The sequence below is a fragment of the Syngnathus scovelli genome, chromosome 10 (genome assembly GCF_024217435.2).
Source record: "Syngnathus scovelli strain Florida chromosome 10, RoL_Ssco_1.2, whole genome shotgun sequence".
NCBI lineage: Eukaryota > Metazoa > Chordata > Actinopteri > Syngnathiformes > Syngnathidae > Syngnathus > Syngnathus scovelli.
Window position 1 is genome coordinate 10,571,890 of NC_090856.1, and position 16,265 is coordinate 10,588,154.

General features: G+C 45.1%; 3 protein-coding genes across 5 annotated transcripts; 1 reads left to right on the forward strand and 2 right to left on the reverse strand.

Annotated features, from left to right (window-relative positions):
• Positions 1 to 340: 340 nt before the first annotated feature.
• ttc14 (tetratricopeptide repeat domain 14) lies at positions 341 to 5,708 on the reverse strand. Of its 2 annotated transcripts, XM_049732026.2 has the most exons (13): positions 5,217 to 5,708; positions 4,571 to 4,716; positions 4,178 to 4,377; positions 3,978 to 4,062; positions 3,693 to 3,822; positions 3,440 to 3,595; positions 3,302 to 3,373; positions 3,097 to 3,216; positions 2,903 to 3,025; positions 2,706 to 2,823; positions 1,978 to 2,087; positions 1,694 to 1,869; positions 1,384 to 1,601 (listed from the first exon to the last, which is right to left on the reverse strand). In XM_049732026.2, the coding sequence occupies exons 1-13, from the start codon at positions 5,348 to 5,350 to the stop codon at positions 1,546 to 1,548; spliced, it is 1,626 nt and encodes a 541-aa protein (XP_049587983.1). In that variant the 5' UTR covers positions 5,351 to 5,708; the 3' UTR covers positions 1,384 to 1,545. The 2 variants fall into 2 exon arrangements, with proteins under 2 accessions (XP_049587982.1, XP_049587983.1); XM_049732025.2 differs by having other exon boundaries at positions 341 to 1,869; positions 5,217 to 5,703.
• Positions 5,709 to 5,726: 18 nt separating this feature from the next.
• On the forward strand, positions 5,727 to 13,329 carry LOC125976120 (mucin-2-like). 2 transcript variants are annotated; one of them, XM_049732019.2, is made up of 4 exons: positions 5,727 to 6,429; positions 7,235 to 12,886; positions 12,967 to 13,055; positions 13,137 to 13,329. In XM_049732019.2, the coding sequence occupies exons 1-4, from the start codon at positions 6,312 to 6,314 to the stop codon at positions 13,209 to 13,211; spliced, it is 5,934 nt and encodes a 1,977-aa protein (XP_049587976.1). In that variant the 5' UTR covers positions 5,727 to 6,311; the 3' UTR covers positions 13,212 to 13,329. The 2 variants fall into 2 exon arrangements, with proteins under 2 accessions (XP_049587976.1, XP_049587977.1); XM_049732020.2 differs by lacking the exon at positions 5,727 to 6,429 and having other exon boundaries at positions 6,573 to 12,886.
• A 428-nt stretch (positions 13,330 to 13,757) lies between these two features.
• Positions 13,758 to 16,229, reverse strand: LOC125976123 (uncharacterized). The gene is made up of 7 exons (XM_049732028.2): positions 15,837 to 16,229; positions 15,449 to 15,634; positions 15,244 to 15,297; positions 14,878 to 14,999; positions 14,522 to 14,696; positions 14,328 to 14,447; positions 13,758 to 14,146 (listed from the first exon to the last, which is right to left on the reverse strand). The coding sequence occupies exons 1-7, from the start codon at positions 15,966 to 15,968 to the stop codon at positions 14,093 to 14,095; spliced, it is 843 nt and encodes a 280-aa protein (XP_049587985.1). The 5' UTR covers positions 15,969 to 16,229; the 3' UTR covers positions 13,758 to 14,092.
• Positions 16,230 to 16,265: the final 36 nt, after the last annotated feature.

A 16,265-nucleotide genomic window follows, 5' to 3' on the forward strand; every position in this document is an offset into this window, starting at 1 on the left:
TACATAAGCTGTTTTTGTATTGTTCTTGCAGGCACAAAAACAACGTCCACTTTCTAATGAAACACAAAGCTTCAAATTTATTTTATGAAACAGTTGTTTTATTTTGTGACTCCTCTAGATAGCAATGTTAATTGAAATCAAGGGCTTTCGGTGTCAGTGTAATGTTTCGATCAGAGAGGGCCATCTAAAGAAGTAAAAAAGACTACAAGTGGTTAATGAAGCAAATATGGAGCGCACTATTGACTGGTGCTCTCCACTGACCGACATTCCAATAAGAAAACTCGTCTGGCACACATTTGAACATGTTTTGGATTTCTTCAGCAAACAATGACATCATGTCTAGCTCCTCATGTTAAGACTTTATTCAAATGGTTACATCTGTTGGGGGTGGGGGCAACCAAAATGGCCCAAGATTGGTTACCTTGTCATCACAATGCACCATGTGAGCCCAGCAATCAAATTTTTTTTTCTAAGCTGACTGACTGGGAACAAACACTATGAACCGGTTGCCACTGAGCACATATGGACAAAACTTTTCACTTTCTTTCCAGAGTCGCAAAACTTGCCCAACTCGAAGGCACCGTTGGTGCTAAAAGGTTCTGCGCACGTTTTGTTCATTCACGTTTGCCGTCTTTGGCAGGCGTCATCTTACCTTGGCCTGTCAATTGTTGCATTTTTTTTTACCACATCAAAGCTTCTATGTTCGAATTTGGTTTGATATTTTTCACAAATCTGATCTTTCCAAATTACCGACCCATCTAAAGTGTTGCTCTCTATGACGATGCAATGTTCAATGGCTCAATTTTTTTTTTTCCCTGTAGTTTCCACCTGACATCTCTAAGCAGCTCTCTCAAAATAGACGCTACTCTTTTCCACCAAGTGTTGAAAGAGACTGCAGGGAACCAATAATCAAATGAATGCGTAAAAAAATTTAAAAAAAAAAAAAAAAAAAAAAACGTTTTCGTTCCATGTGAGTTGTGTAGTGCATTGGTACTTGTTTGCCATTTTCACATGGAGCTTGCGCCCTTTTTGGGTTCGATGCCTTTCTCTTTCTGAAACTTGGCGATCTGATTAAAGATTTGCAAGAGGTTTGCCGGAAGGTCTTTTTTGGACTTCCCTTCGGGCAGCGAGATCTCTTCCTCCTGCTCGCTTTGGACTTCAGCTGGACTGGACCGGCTCCAACTGGCTTCAACTTTTGCCTTAGTGCCGCCATTCTCCGCCTGCATTTCGTCGTCATCGCCTCGGAAGGAATTGCGCCTGGAAAGATCTTTGCTATGAAAGGGTTTTCTGGAAAAGGCCGACTCAGACGACGAGCAAGAAACTCTGCGCTTCCTCTCGTCCAAGCTGTTTCTTTTGGGCCAATCGGTCGTTCTTTGTTGCCCGTTGCCTCGGCTCTTATTTTTCCCGCCTTCTCGGTCTGAACTGACGCTCCTGCTTTCCTTTCTTTGGCTCTCCCTGTGCGACGGCCACGAGCATTTGTCCTCCTCGGAGGACGATGACAAAGAATAGAGACAGATTCTCAGGCCATCACCTTCGTTGGCCTTCCTACTGGGCTCTCCACCTGCGCCAACCTCCCCCTCCTCGAAAGCCTCCCAGGGGTTCTGGTGGAGAAAGGTGGCGGCGGTATCGGGAGGTGGCGAGTAGCACTCCGACTCTTCGTCCTCTTTCTCCTTGCGCTTTTTGGCACGCTTACCCTCTTCGCTCTTCCTCCTGCCGCCACGATGGCGCTTGCTTTCTCGTGCCGACTTGCGCTTTTTCTTTTTCTTTCTTTTGGCTCTCCGGCGAGAGGACGATGACGACGAGGTGGACGATTTGCCAGAGGTAGAGGATGACGAAGATGAGCTGGATCTCTTTCGTTTTCGTTTCATCCTAGCAAAAAGAAAGACGCTGAGGACTTTTGATGGGGTCCAATACTTACTGTCCAGATTTGTCCAGGTGCGGTGCAGCATCCAATTCAAAGGGAAAGAAAGAACTCACCTCTTCTCATCTTTCATGATCTTACGCAATTTCTCAGCGCTGCTTTGACTGCTTTTGGCTTTTTCCTCCACTTCCTTCGCCAACGCTTCTTCCCGCAGGCGAATTGAATTCTTCATGGCCGCGAGGCGAGACAATTTGAGGCGCAACAACGGCCATTCGTAGAGAAAGTAAAAGCGCCGTGACCCATCACATGTAATCCATTGATGGAATTGCGTTGTTTCATGTCAAACACAGCCCAACGCAGAGAACGTGCACATGGTTTGCAGAGGACGCGGTTACGATGATGTGTTTACCATAGAAAAGTGGCGTCGTCCAAGAAACGGACAGCGGCACACACGTTTGAGGAGTTACAGGCAGAGACAAAAGGTCACAATGTTACCGTTTGACGATCAGAATGGGAAGCGGAGGCGGCGTCATTGTGTTCCACGGTTCATTCCCCCCCGCCCCACGGGACAAAGGCCGTGTCGGTCGGAAGGTCAAGTCCCAGGGTCACAAACAGATGCGCGCACACACACGCACAAACACACACACACAAATCTCATCAGCATTACAAACCGCATGGGGAAAATCGCAGAAAAAAACATTTGCCAAGAATGGGCTCGAAAAATAGCTTGGCCAGATGAAATATGCCACTTTGCAAAAAATAAAACAATGTGGTAAGATCAGCTATGAAGCTCTGTTGAAGTGAGCAAGCGAGTGAGCCGGCGCATTGAGGCCCGGCCACCCACCTGTATGGTCTGCATGATTTTTTTCAGGGCCTCCTGGGCCTCGGTGTTGGCGTCATCTAGAGAAAGCGCTCTTCGGTACACTCCTTCCGCTGTCACCAGCTTCTCTTGCTCCTCAAGTCTACGCGGGAGAAACACTTGACGTGATGTGACAGACAACCCTTGAGGCACTCCGGGTGATGATGTTAATTCCAACTTACTGTTTTCCTCTCTCAACCAGTGTTTGGCAGAGGTACTTCTTGGCATTGCGGTGATCCGGACAGGTCTCCAGGGCCAATTCAAAATCCGATATGGCCTTCATGATGACGCCTTTATTGGCATACCTGGGAATGGAACCCCATTCAAATACATCAGCAATCTTGTTTTTGCCTCAAATAAATTCAGAATAACTCACAGAGCTCCGCGTGCTACCAGGGCTTCCACATTATTGGTGTCGATGTCCAAAGCTTTGTTGTACTCATTCATGGCTTCCACATGGCGACCCTGCTTGAAGTGGTCCACGCCTACCTTAACACTGTGAGGCGAAGGGGGGGGGGGACGGACACAGAGGTCATTATGCGTCGTTGCCGTCCTGCAGGAGACGCTGCTGTGTCTTGTACCATTTCAAGGCCCAGGATGCAGATTGCTGCTTCCGGATGACAGCGGCAAAATCGTCCTTTTCAAACAGTTTGCTGTCGAGGCGAGAACCGTGACAACATTGTTACAGTGCGTGAGGAAAGCCCGTCAGACACATTTACCTCTGGAGGCCTCTCATCATCGACGGAGGATGGACGTCACTGACGCCAATTTTCTCCAGCAAGTAGTCCACCACACAGGGGTTATGGTAGCCATGGCAACACCTGAGTATGCGCTCGTACGTCTTGCTGGTGTCACTGGCCGCGCAAATGCTACGCCTGTGTCGAGGGTGCCGTGACAGTAATTTGACGTCATGTTTTTTGTCGACGTTGATTTGCATTTCGTTTGGATGTTATTGCTATTCGGTGCTCTTACTCGTACTGGACAGGAAGCTCCTCCCTGGTCATAACTCCGAGTTGGATGCAGTCTGATCTGGCAGAAATGGACGCTTGCATAAGGGAAACCGTTATTTTTTCCTGGTAGCGGTCAATGTCTTTCACACCAGCTAAAAAAAGAAGAAAAAAAAAACAACAAAGATTTTGATGATTTTGTCTACATAGCTGGCAAACAGTAGGAAAAGCCAACTTGAAAAGCTAGGGTACAAACATGTGAGCATTTGCTTGGTTGCTAAGTGCAACACGTATCAACAAAAAGAATCACCTCGGATTAAGTCGCCAATCTGGTAGTAGGACAAAGGATCGTCATGGCTGCCGGTTGAAGGGATTTCTTTAATGTGGCAAAGAGCCTAGGGTTCAAAACAAAAAATGCAGCGGTGAGGAGCGCTTCGTCACCCGCCACCTTGCCACTACAGCACTTGCCACCGATCGCTTCTTGTGTACAATGCCTGACTGCTATCTTACGGACAACTCCAGGTCTTCGATGTCTCTGTTCAGTCCTCCTGCCGTGCAAATGAGCGTGAGAAAGAAGCCGTATTCGCGAACATTGTTGATCCTTCCCATCACGATGTCTCCGGGTTCTAAATCCCGGTAAAGCATAGCCCTTCTCTCCTCAAAAGGCACCTCCATGAATAACTCCAGCGGTGGCATGACAGCATACGCCTCTGCAAAAGACAAGACAATTCTGAGGTACTCGCCACAAGTCACACTCCACACTTAACCACGCACATTAATTCCGCTGAATTTTTATATCCGAGCTAATAATGACATCAGACTCAGGATAAGATCTGCAGATATTGAATCGTTTTTGTTGAAATAGTGAAACTGTTTTAAAATGAAGTGCAAAGTGTGGACAACCTGCCACTTCTTCCTGTCCTCCTCCTCCTCCTCCTTCTTCTTCTTCTTCTTTCGGAGTTGCAGTCTTCCATGACGGACTGAAAAGAATGTCAGCCTTGCGAGCAATGAACTGCTCCACAAGGGGGCTGCTCTGCTCTTCGCCATTTCTGTCAAGGGGCACAAAGAGATCTTGACAGGATATCATTTGAACCCGAGGAGCTACATTTCGTCACACGATATTTCGTCGTCCCTTGCCTAACAGAAAGGTGCTTTGCTAGAGGAAATTATAAATCTTCTGTGGAGGGGTATCAATCATTAAGATTGTCATCATTACTCCGTGGAGAATACATGTGTGTGAATGAAAGGGTGGACAGTCACACGGTGCGTTTACAAGGAGAAGATGCACGCCTTCAAGTACTTGGGGTCCACTATCCAGGTGAAAGAGGGTGGGGTGAAGAAGTGTCAGGCTGATTCCATGATTGAAGTACAGTATTAAGGGAAGCTACACAAGAGATGAGATGTTAAGGGCTAGAGATGATAGCAATAATAAGAAAAGAGAAGTGGCACAGGTGCTTAGATTCCCTTTGGGCAGCAAAAACTGGAAGCTTTGGAGATGAAGGCGGTTCAGGCGTGCAGAAATTGGTAGGAGGCTGGAAATGCTGTTTACCTCTCATACGGAGTCTTGCACAGGTCAGCCACCACCGCTTGAAAGTCGGGGTTCTCGGTTTGTTCGCATTTCAAGGTGTTGAACAATGATTCGCCGTGATACGTCAGACACTGCCTCAACAAGTCCCTGTCCATTATGCGCAAAAGCAGCGATGCCTTACATTATTTTACTCGGGAAAAGAAATCGACAGAGACACAATTAATGCCCAATAGATATGAATGGAATTCATAAAGCGAGCGAGCCGTCTGATTTGGAATGAGCAATGCTGTATATCTAGCGAACACGATTACTAGCGGTGCAAACGCAAACTTCCAAGCAATGGAAACAGAACGATAGGTTGCGCCTGTTTGCTACATTTGTAAAACAAAACGAAAAAACATTAGTCAGATAATAAACCTTTTCGTCAAGACTATAGTTTACCCCGAATGGGAAAGGCATTTTTTTCCCACCATACAGCTACCATGAGTGCTCTCTACTTAAATGTCTACGGAACTACAAGCTGCCATACCACTGAGCATGCGCACACTGTGTTACACTACAAATTGTCGTGTCAAACAAATCACTACTAGGAACCATAATAATAATATTTAATAATAACCAAAATTAAAATAATAATAAAAGTAAATAATAATAAAAAACACAATAAATAACAAAAAAACAAAAGTATATCGGTAAACCCACAAACTTGTATAATCAGCTTATTTAAAAAACAAACACATTTGAATAGTAGAATTAGGGAAGTCTCAGACCCTTAAATATTAATTAACTTTCAAAGTAAAAAACGAAATTGATGAGGAGGTTTGTTGAAATCATACCGATGTGCTCAAAAACCAGTTTGACAACCTTAATGGGAATTTGTTCCTTGTTGATTAAGTTCAGTGTATTGTCTGCTTATTACTAGCCACCTGACACCAACTGGGTAATAAGGGTCAATTGCCAGGTCATACAATTCTATACAATGTTTAACTTTCTTTTTTTTTCAAATTAGGGATTTGAGTTTCAAAGATCTACAGCCTCCCTCTGAACGGACCTTGCTCCCAAGCTGAGGGTGGAGCATGAACAAGGAAAGAGCAAAAAGCAAAATCATTCCTGGAAATGAGCATAATACACTTATTCTGGCTGGAGAGACCTAACTTGGTTGTCACCATGAAGATGAAAAGAAAAATCCTCTTTTGGATCTGTTTGCATGGATATTTGTATGCATCTTTTCAAGGTAAGTTTTGCTTCAAGCATTTTGTAGTTTGTTTAGCACAAAATTGAAAGATGCCTGATTTTTATGACTGAAAGGATTAACAAAATCACTTAAGAAAACTGGACGGACGGACGGACGGGCGGGCGGGCGGGCGGGCGGATGGATGGATGGATGGATGGATGGATGGATGGATGGATGGATGGATGGATGGATGGATAGATAGATAGATAGATAGATAGATAGATAGATAGATAGATAGATAGATAGATAGATAGATAGATAGATAGATAGATAGATAGATAGATAGATAGATAGATAGATAGATAGATAGATAGATAGATAGATAGATAGATAGATAGATAGATAGATACTTTAGTGATCCTCGGTGGAAGTTAAATACATAAATAGATAGACAATATAAACATCGGACACAAACAAATCAATAACAAAAGAGAGGAAGACAATAGATCTGATTAAATTAAATAGATGGGTTAATAATAAATACTATTAATCAAATAGATCAAATAAATAAATAAACAAACAGATCAATGTGATGGGCACAAACATGTTTCCACAAAGAACTTGTCTGTGAACATGCACTCTACTTTTAACACTGAAGCGTAGCCTAGTCTTTATTACGTGTCAACTTCTCAATCTAATTTTTGTTTTTGTTATTTAAGAGGCCTGTCTGGTCAGGGTTTATGATAGTTATATTTTGGCAAACTTTATTTCTCTCAGACTTAACAGCCAATCGACTAAACATGTTTTTGCTGTATAGATACAATTCATGTAGACATTGGTCTGACTCAGTTTCAAACTACCGCAGTTATAGATTCAGCTCAGCCAACCATGACTGCAGGAACCAGCACTGCAGCAGCATTGGAAGACGATAACTCGACCACGCCTGGGATTCTAACCAACACTAGCAGTGAGCTCAATACTACAGTTGTTTCCCACCAATGTGGAACAACAACCATAGAAAAGGATTTGAGAACCGAATCTATCATTTCCACAGACACGACAAAAACCACTTTGAATAGAACAACGCCTGCAACAACTCAAGACCCATTAAAAACAACCACAGTTACAATCAGTAGAACCACACTTGCAACAACACAGACATCCCAAAACACAACCATATCCACAAGTCTTGCAACAGCCATACCATCCACGACTTCTGCACCCCAAAAGACACCCACATTCACAGCTAACTCAGAATGTTCAACAACAGCAAACAGACTGACGACTACAGCAGCTCCACACATAGCCATGATCGCATCAGCAACCAAAAACATTTCGATGACTACCACTATCACAACTACCACTGTTGGTATAGCTACAACTACCACATCAATCACAACCATGACTAGTGCAACACAAAATACCAATACAAGCATATCGTTAACACCTAAGTTGATGACTAGCATCCCCGTGACTACCGCAACCCAAACCTCATTAAACACAACCACACCCACAAATAGTACAACACCAGGTACCAGAAGCAAAACCATGACAACAACCCCAAACACAATCAAATCTACAAATCCTGCATCTACAATTTCCAGGACTGGAAACACAAGCACAAACATAGCAAGAGTTACTAGCGTGCCAAAAAGCACAGGTTCTTCAACCACAACAAACGGATCCGTGACTGAAGTCACTCAGGACACTAGCATGTCCTCATCTGCAAGAGCTAAGACATCTTTGATTGACATCACCACAGCCCCACAAAACTCAACTATATCCTCAACTAGCCCAATGCCGAGTGCAATACCAACAAATCACACAATGACTAGTGCAAAGCCAATCTTCGATACAATCTTAGCCCAAACAGCTGAAAGCGCATCTGTGACTACAGCTACCCAAAACCCAACAGCGGCTTCCAAAAGCCAGAGCTCAGCTGCAAGCATATCCCAAACATTCGAAACAATGACAAGTGCACCTGTGACTACTGCTGCCCCGAGCCCATTGAACACAACCATTTCAACAACTAGTACAATGCCAAGCACGTCAACAGAGACTATGACAATCACAACAATGACGACCCGAGCCCACAACATAAATTCGACGATATCACCTGAAGCAACAAGCATACCTGTGATTACCCAAAGCACAAAAATAGCAATCACAACCGTTTCGACATCGAGTGCAGTGCCAAGCGCAGCATCTGCAACAACAACCACGACCATGCAAACAAGTCCTGCGACAGCACCGCCATCCCAAAACACAACCGCCCCACCAACATCATTGACAGTGCCAAAAAGCGCTGAATCTTCAAGCATAACAAAGAGCCCCATGACTGCAGTGAGTCCAATCACGACTGATTCCAGATCTGCAACAACAAACACATCTACGACAAGCATCGCCACTACGCCACAAAACACAAGTATTCCCACAACCGGCACAATCCTGAGTGCTCCGATAGCAATGACAACCATGACCAATCGCCAGAACACAAATATAACCATGTCATCAACAAGGACAAGCGTACCTATGACCATTGCAAGCCAACAGCTATCAAAAACAACAATGTCTGCAATGAGCTCAACAAAAACCACCACACTTGCATCAAGAAGCACAACAACTCCAAACACAAGCTTGTCCACAAGCGCTGCGACGCCACTTAGCATGTCAACGGAAACTTCTGACACAACCACGTCCACATCTGGAACAAGTAACACATTGGAAATCACGCCACAAGACAACATTAAATCTCCACCTAACCCGATTACAATATCAACAGCGTCAACTGTCACAACACCCCAAAACGTAAATACAACCATGTCCCTGACAACTGAAACTGTGACAAGCATACCTGCGATTTCCAAAACTCATACAATGCCCAGCATCACACCTGCAACAACACAGACCAACGTGATCATCACAACCTTCAACCATACCAGATCCACAAGTCCTGATGGAGCATCCCAAAGTCCAGCCACTTCTACAGCAACGACAGTGCCGAGCGCCACACAATCCTCAACCGTGGAAAACAGGCCCCTGACTACAGCCACTCCAGACACGAGCCTGTCCACACTTGGAAAAAGCACAAGTGTGACCACAGCAACTCAAAGCGCAACAAAATCCACAACCAGCGCAGTCCCGAGCAACGCAATGGCAACGGAGAGCACAGCAATGGCCGCCACAGCCCAAAGTGTAAATACAACCATGTCCCAGATGCCTGAAACAGTGACAAGCATACCTGCGATTGCCAGAACTCATACAATGTCCAGCAGCACACCAGCAACAACACAGACCAACGTGATCATCACAACCTTCAACCAAACCATTTCCACAAGTTCTGATAGCGCATCCCAAAGTCCAGCAACTTCTACAGCAGCGACGGTGCCGAGCACCGCACAATCCTCAACCGCGGAAAAGAGACCCCTGACCACAGCCACTCCAGACGCTAGCCTGTCCACACTTGGAAAAACCACATGCGTGACCATGGCAAATCAAAATGCAACCAAATCCAACACCAGCGCAATCCCAAGCACCGCAATGACAACGGCAAACACAGCAGTGGCCACCACACTTGCAACAAATAGCACAACAACTCCAAACACAAACGTGTCCACAAGCGCTGCGACGCCACTTAGCATGACGACGGCAACTCTTGACACAACCACATCCACATCTGGAATAAGTAACACATCGGAGATCACCATCACGCCACAAGACAACATTAAATCTACACCTGGCCCGATGCCAATCTCAACAGCGTCAACTGTCACAACAATGCCTACCACACCGCAAAACTTAAATACAACCATGTCCCCGACACCTGAAACAGTGACAAGCATACCTGCGGTTTCCAGAACTCATACAATGTCCAGCAGCACACCTGCAAACACAGAGACCAATGTGATCATCACAACCTTTAACCAAACCAGATTCACAAGTCCTGATACCGCATCCCAAAGTCCAGCAACATCTACAGCAACAACGGTACCAAGCACCGCACAATCCTCAACCGCGGAAAACAGACCCCTGACTACAACCACTCCAGACACGAGCCTGTCCACACTTGGACAAAGCACAAGCCTGACCACGGCAACTCAAAACGCAACCAAATCCACAACCAGCGCAATCCCGAGCACTGCAATGACAACGGCAAGCACAGCAATGGCCACCACACTTGCAACAAAAAGCACAACAACTCTAAACACAAGGGTGTCCACAAGCGCTGCGACTCCACTTAGCATGATGACGACAACTCCTGACGCAATCACGTCCACATCTGGAACAAGTAACACATCGGAGATCACCATCACACCACAAGACAACATTAAATCTACACCTAGCCCGATGCCATTCTCAACAGCGTCAACTGTCACAACAATACCTACCACACACGAAAACGTAAATACAACCATGTCCCTGACACCTGAAACAGTGACAAGAATACCTGTGATTTCCAGAACTCATACAAGGCCCAGCAGCACACCTGCAACAACACAGACCAACGTGATCATCACAACCTTCAACCATAGCAGATCCGCAAATCCTGATGGAGCAACCCAAAGTCCAGCCACATCTACAGCAACGACAGTGCCGAGCGCCACACAATCCTCAACCGTGGAAAACAGGCCCCTGACTACAGCCACTCCAGACACGAGCCTGTCCACACTTGGAAAAAGCACAAGTGTGACCACAGCAACTCAAAGCGCAACAAAATCCACAACCAGCGCAGTCCCGAGCAACGCAATGGCAACGGAGAGCACAGCAATGGCCGCCACAGCCCAAAGTGTAAATACAACCATGTCCCAGATGCCTGAAACAGTGACAAGCATACCTGCGATTGCCAGAACTCATACAATGTCCAGCAGCACACCTGCAACAACACAGACCAACGTGATCATCACAACCTTCAACCAAACCAGATCCACAAGTTCTGATAGCGCATCCCAAAGTCCAGCAACTTCTACAGCAGCGACGGTGCCGAGCACCGCACAATCCTCAACCGCGGAAAAGAGACCCCTGACCACAGCCACTCCAGACGCTAGCCTGTCCACACTTGGAAAAACCACATGCGTGACCATGGCAAATCAAAATGCAACCAAATCCAACACCAGCGCAATCCCAAGCACCGCAATGACAACGGCAAACACAGCAATGGCCACCACACTTGCAACAAATAGCACAACAACTCCAAACACAAACGTGTCCACAAGCGCTGCGACGCCACTTAGCATGACGACGGCAACTCTTGACACAACCACATCCACATCTGGAATAAGTAACACATCGGAGATCACCATCACGCCACAAGACAACATTAAATCTACACCTGGCCCGATGCCAATCTCAACAGCGTCAACTGTCACAACAATGCCTACCACACCGCAAAACTTAAATACAACCATGTCCCTGACACCTGAAACAGTGACAAGCATACCTGCGATTGCCAGAACTCATACAATGTCCAGCAGCACACCAGCAACAACACAGACCAACGTGATCATCACAATCTTTAACCAAACCAGATTCACAAGTCCTGATACCGCATCCCAAAGTCCAGCAACATCTACAGCAACAACGGTACCAAGCACCGCACAATCCTCAACCGCGGAAAACAGACCCCTGACTACAACCACTCCAGACACGAGCCTGTCCACAGTTGGACAAAGCACAAGCCTGACCACGGCAACTCAAAACGCAACCAAATCCACAACCAGCGCAATCCCGAGCACTGCAATGACAACAGCAAGCACAGCAATGGCCACCACACTTGCAACAAAAAGCACAACAACTCTAAACACAAGGGTGTCCACAAGCGCTGCGACTCCACTTAGCATGATGACGACAACTCCTGACACAACCACGTCCACATCTGGAACAAGTAACACATCGGAGATCACCATCACGCCACAAGACAACATTAAATCTACACCTAGCCCGATGCCATTCTCAACAGCGTCAACTGTCACAACAATACCTACCACACACGAAAACGTAAATACAACCATGTTCCTGACACCTGAAACAGTGACAAGAATACCTGTGATTTCCAGAACTCATACAAGGCCCAGCAGCACACCTGCAACAACACAGACCAACGTGATCATCACAACCTTCAACCATAGCAGATCCGCAAATCCTGATGGAGCATCCCAAAGTCCAGCCACATCTACAGCAACGACAGTGCCGAGCGCCACACAATCCTCAACCGTGGAAAACAGGCCCCTGACTACAGCCACTCCAGACACGAGCCTGTCCACACTTGGAAGAAGCACAAGGGTGACCACGGCAACTCAAAACGCAACCAAATCCACAACCAGCGCAATCCCGAGCGTTGCAATGACAACAGCAAATACGGCAATGGTCGCCACACCCCAAAACACGTATACAACCATTTCCCAAACTTCCAAAACACTGCCAAGCACACCTGCGATTACTTCGAGTCCAGACCCTCGAAACACAACCATGTCCGGAACCAACACAACAACCGCATCTACAAAAACCATGACTATGCAAGGTGAGCATTTCCTTTGACTTCCTTTCATGACATCATTTTGATATTTTTTTTTTGTCTATGTTTACGTTTCTCAATTCCAGCCGGGTCTCGGTTTCTGGTTCATATGAAGATGAAGTTAAAAGTGTTTGATGGGATTAGCAATGATAACATCATTGAATTTATTGAAGCGGTAAGTGGAATTTATGTGCATCAGCAATATAGATAATTATATAGAGGGTACTGGAATTTTCACTTTGTTCTTTTGATACAGCTTTTCAGAGAGCAGCTTCTGAGGGGAGCATCATACACCGTCAACGTCTCTCAATTTCAAAAAAGGGCCCATTAAAGCTTTGCTACTACTGTTGGATTGATCGTCAAGAATCCATACAAGTTATGGCAAAACAAAGCATGATGATTATTTGTGCGCGTCTGTGTGAATAAAATTGTTAGGGTTGACAAATTAATTTGATTGTATGATTATGTTGGAATGTTGACTAGAATAATTAACTTTGTTAAAACCTTCCACCTTACCTTGAACCGTTTAAACTTTCCACATTCCCTGCAGTTGTTGAAACGTTCCAAATGATGTGGAAACATTCTTGCTTAACCAATTTGCAGAGGTGACCCCCAAAACATGTTCACTCTCACCCCCACCCTGTTTTCGCTCAATAAAGTAAAAGTTAGACTGCTTTCAAGCTCCTCTGTAGGGTGATGATGACTTTCTCCGCTTGCAAGCGTAAAATGGGCATATTCTCTCATGTGGTTCTTGCATAAAAGTGGGGAAAACTATCAAAAATCTTCCTCCAAGACTGTGTGTGACAAACTCACCAAATAGCGCATACTCTGATATGCCCGTGTGGTGCAATTACTATATCAAAATACCAATCACAGATTATATTGGTCAAGTCAAAAGTTTAATTTTTAAGAACAATTAAAAACACTAAAAAACAAACATTGATAATTCATACTACCTCAACTTAAAATTCTGGTGAATTTCATTTTTTGTAATCAATCATGCTGATATACACACTTGTCTGCAAACACCTTTCACTTGCCTTCAGGTGGGCATTATTGCATGAAAAATTGATACAAAAAATGCTTTTTTTAATTTTTTTTTCCTGTTATCTATCTCCCAGCACTTGCAAAAGGCGCCACAGCTGTCTAAAGTGCAGCAAATAGGCATCATTCGTATGCTTGGCGAGATGCGGCCAGAAATTGGGCCACCAATTATGGCGTTTCAGGTCCGCAAGCCACATCCACGCAGCCGGGAGCAGTGGCAGCCTACAAGTAAGACAAACTCACTCAAACAAGGTCCATCTACAATTGGAAATATATTTTCTTTCAATGTAGGGGTGTTTTATGAGGGGTTTTTTTTATATTCATATTTTTTCTTCTTCTGAAAACTCAGGATATTTCAACCCCCACATTTGAATGGAAAAAAAAACCCAAAGAAAAAGCTGACCTGCAGGTGGTCATGATGGCTGAGGATATAAAGCGCCCCCGGTCCTGAGATCCTGAGGACCTGCGCTCCAGTCCAGCCTTCCACAGGTGTGGCCGGGACAAAGAGAACCTGCTGCATGCACTGCAAAAACAAACACGTGGTTGCTCATTCAATTCGAAAGCCTAAAAGCAAATCCCCGTAGATGACACACGTACCTTTAAATAAGAGAAGGAAAAGCATTGTCCGGCCTCTTTCGCAACTCGGCCTTGGAAAAGCGCCGCCAACCGACTTGCCATCTGTTTGGCTGACCACGCGCGATCAATGGTGATCCGGGCAGTCAGTCCCATGGCTGAAAGTGCAGCTTGCGCTTTGCCTTGTGGTGCCGTGTTCCTGTGGAGACACAGAATTAGAACACCTTATCCATCTTTATTGTCTCAGCTGGCACAATATGGGAACTGCTACGTTCAGTCGAAATTAATAAAAATAAGGAATTGACAACAGGGCTCGCACAAGGCATGAGGATTATTCATGGACGTCGCCGAGAAATATTGGATAGATTTCCTCTCATCACCTGCCGATTTCTCCTTCAACGTAGAGGCCTCTGGGCAAGCAGAAAACATCTTTGACCACCAGGCCGCTCTGCTGAGGAGTCAGCGGCTTCCATTTCATTCGGCTCGCTTTGCAGCTAAATGTCTGCAAGAGGTGTTTGTTCAAGATCAATTTGGTTCCTCAACTCAAATAAAAATGAAATAAAAAAATATCCGAGTTGCTACGTTCAAGTCACAAAAACAATGGACAACAATTTGCGTTGATTGACTGATGACATCACGAGTGCTCCTTTGGATTTAGATTAGATTATCAGAAGTCCACATGTGCAATACTGTGTGCAAGTAATCATGCAAACAAACCAAAAAAAAAAAAGAAAGACATTTGTTACCGGGGTGATGAGCCCCACAAGTTGAGCCTTGGACTTTGTGAGGTGAGGAAGCACCTGAGACAGCAAAGAAAAAATTTAGCAAGTCAGCACTGTCCTTCTACAGAGAAAATAACATGACCGAAGACTGCGAGCAATTAGGCCTTTCAAAGAGAAAGGGAAATTTGGATTGATGTGCGAAGGTTACATAATGAGCACATGGCGCTACCTCCATTTCTATCTCGATGTCCTCCATGAAGACAAGGGGAGGGGGGCGGCTTCCACAATTTGCACTTTCACTGGATGGGGTCACCATGTTGGGTTGAGGTTTGGACTTCTGCACTCCATCTTGCTGGGCTTCAACCTCCAGTATTGGCTCTTCCTCACAAATGACGACCAGAGGATGCTCCAAGTTCTTCAGCGTCAAAAAATAAAATTATATAAAAAAAGAAATGACAGTAGCGACAACTAGTAGTGTTGATGGCATTTTTTTTTTTTTTTTTAATGGCTTGCTTTTTGGTAGAAACTACTTATTATTCTATCAATTTCAATGTCAGCCTGCGATATTTCCCACAATTGGAGATTCCTTATTGAAAGCAGCAACAGTGAGCTCGTACCTGGTAAGCGCAATGGTCTTCCTCCAGCTCTTGTGTTGGAAGCACTTCACGGGTTTCGTGGAAAGAGAGTGATTCCATTTCAATGTTTTCCTTGGCGGCCAGCAAAGTCTCTTTCCTTTCATTTGGCTTCATCCTAATTTGCAACAACTGCAGCTGATTAGCCCGAGAAGTGCTTAGCTTTGTTTTTTGTCAAGACTGACAACTTATTCCTTAGCTTGTTAAAACCTTAAAACTTAAAAACCTTGCAAGTTGGATCCTTCATGCGTTTTTCTTGACTCCTAACTCATTTCATGTCTTTTTGTGGTTTCCTCTGCTTGAACATACCTTTCCATTCTAACAGAGGCATGAGCTCATCACCCCAGCTGAGCTCTTGCAGCAACTCTCCAGCCTTGATTGGTTTGCATTTATATTCATGCCTTTCCATTTATT

Coding starts and splice junctions, on each gene's coding strand:
- LOC125976123 (XM_049732028.2), bottom strand. CDS start 15,968: ATGAAGCCAAATGAAAGGAAAGAGACTTTGCTGGCCGCCAAGGAAAAC. Junction 15,635..15,836: donor AAGACCATTGCGCTTACCAG/GTACGAGCTCAC, acceptor TTGACGCTGAAG/AACTTGGAGCATCCTCTGGT. Junction 15,298..15,448: donor ACATCGAGATAGAAATGGAG/GTAGCGCCATGT, acceptor TTGCTGTCTCAG/GTGCTTCCTCACCTCACAAA.
- ttc14 (XM_049732025.2), bottom strand. CDS start 5,350: ATGGACAGGGACTTGTTGAGGCAGTGTCTGACGTATCACGGCGAATCA. Junction 3,374..3,439: donor ATGATGAGAGGCCTCCAGAG/GTAAATGTGTCT, acceptor TCGCCTCGACAG/CAAACTGTTTGAAAAGGACG. Junction 2,824..2,902: donor CTGGTTGAGAGAGGAAAACA/GTAAGTTGGAAT, acceptor TCTCCCGCGTAG/ACTTGAGGAGCAAGAGAAGC.
- LOC125976120 (XM_049732019.2), top strand. CDS start 6,312: ATGAGCATAATACACTTATTCTGGCTGGAGAGACCTAACTTGGTTGTC. Junction 6,430..7,234: donor TTTGTATGCATCTTTTCAAG/GTAAGTTTTGCT, acceptor AAACTACCGCAG/TTATAGATTCAGCTCAGCCA. Junction 13,056..13,136: donor TCATTGAATTTATTGAAGCG/GTAAGTGGAATT, acceptor CTTTTGATACAG/CTTTTCAGAGAGCAGCTTCT.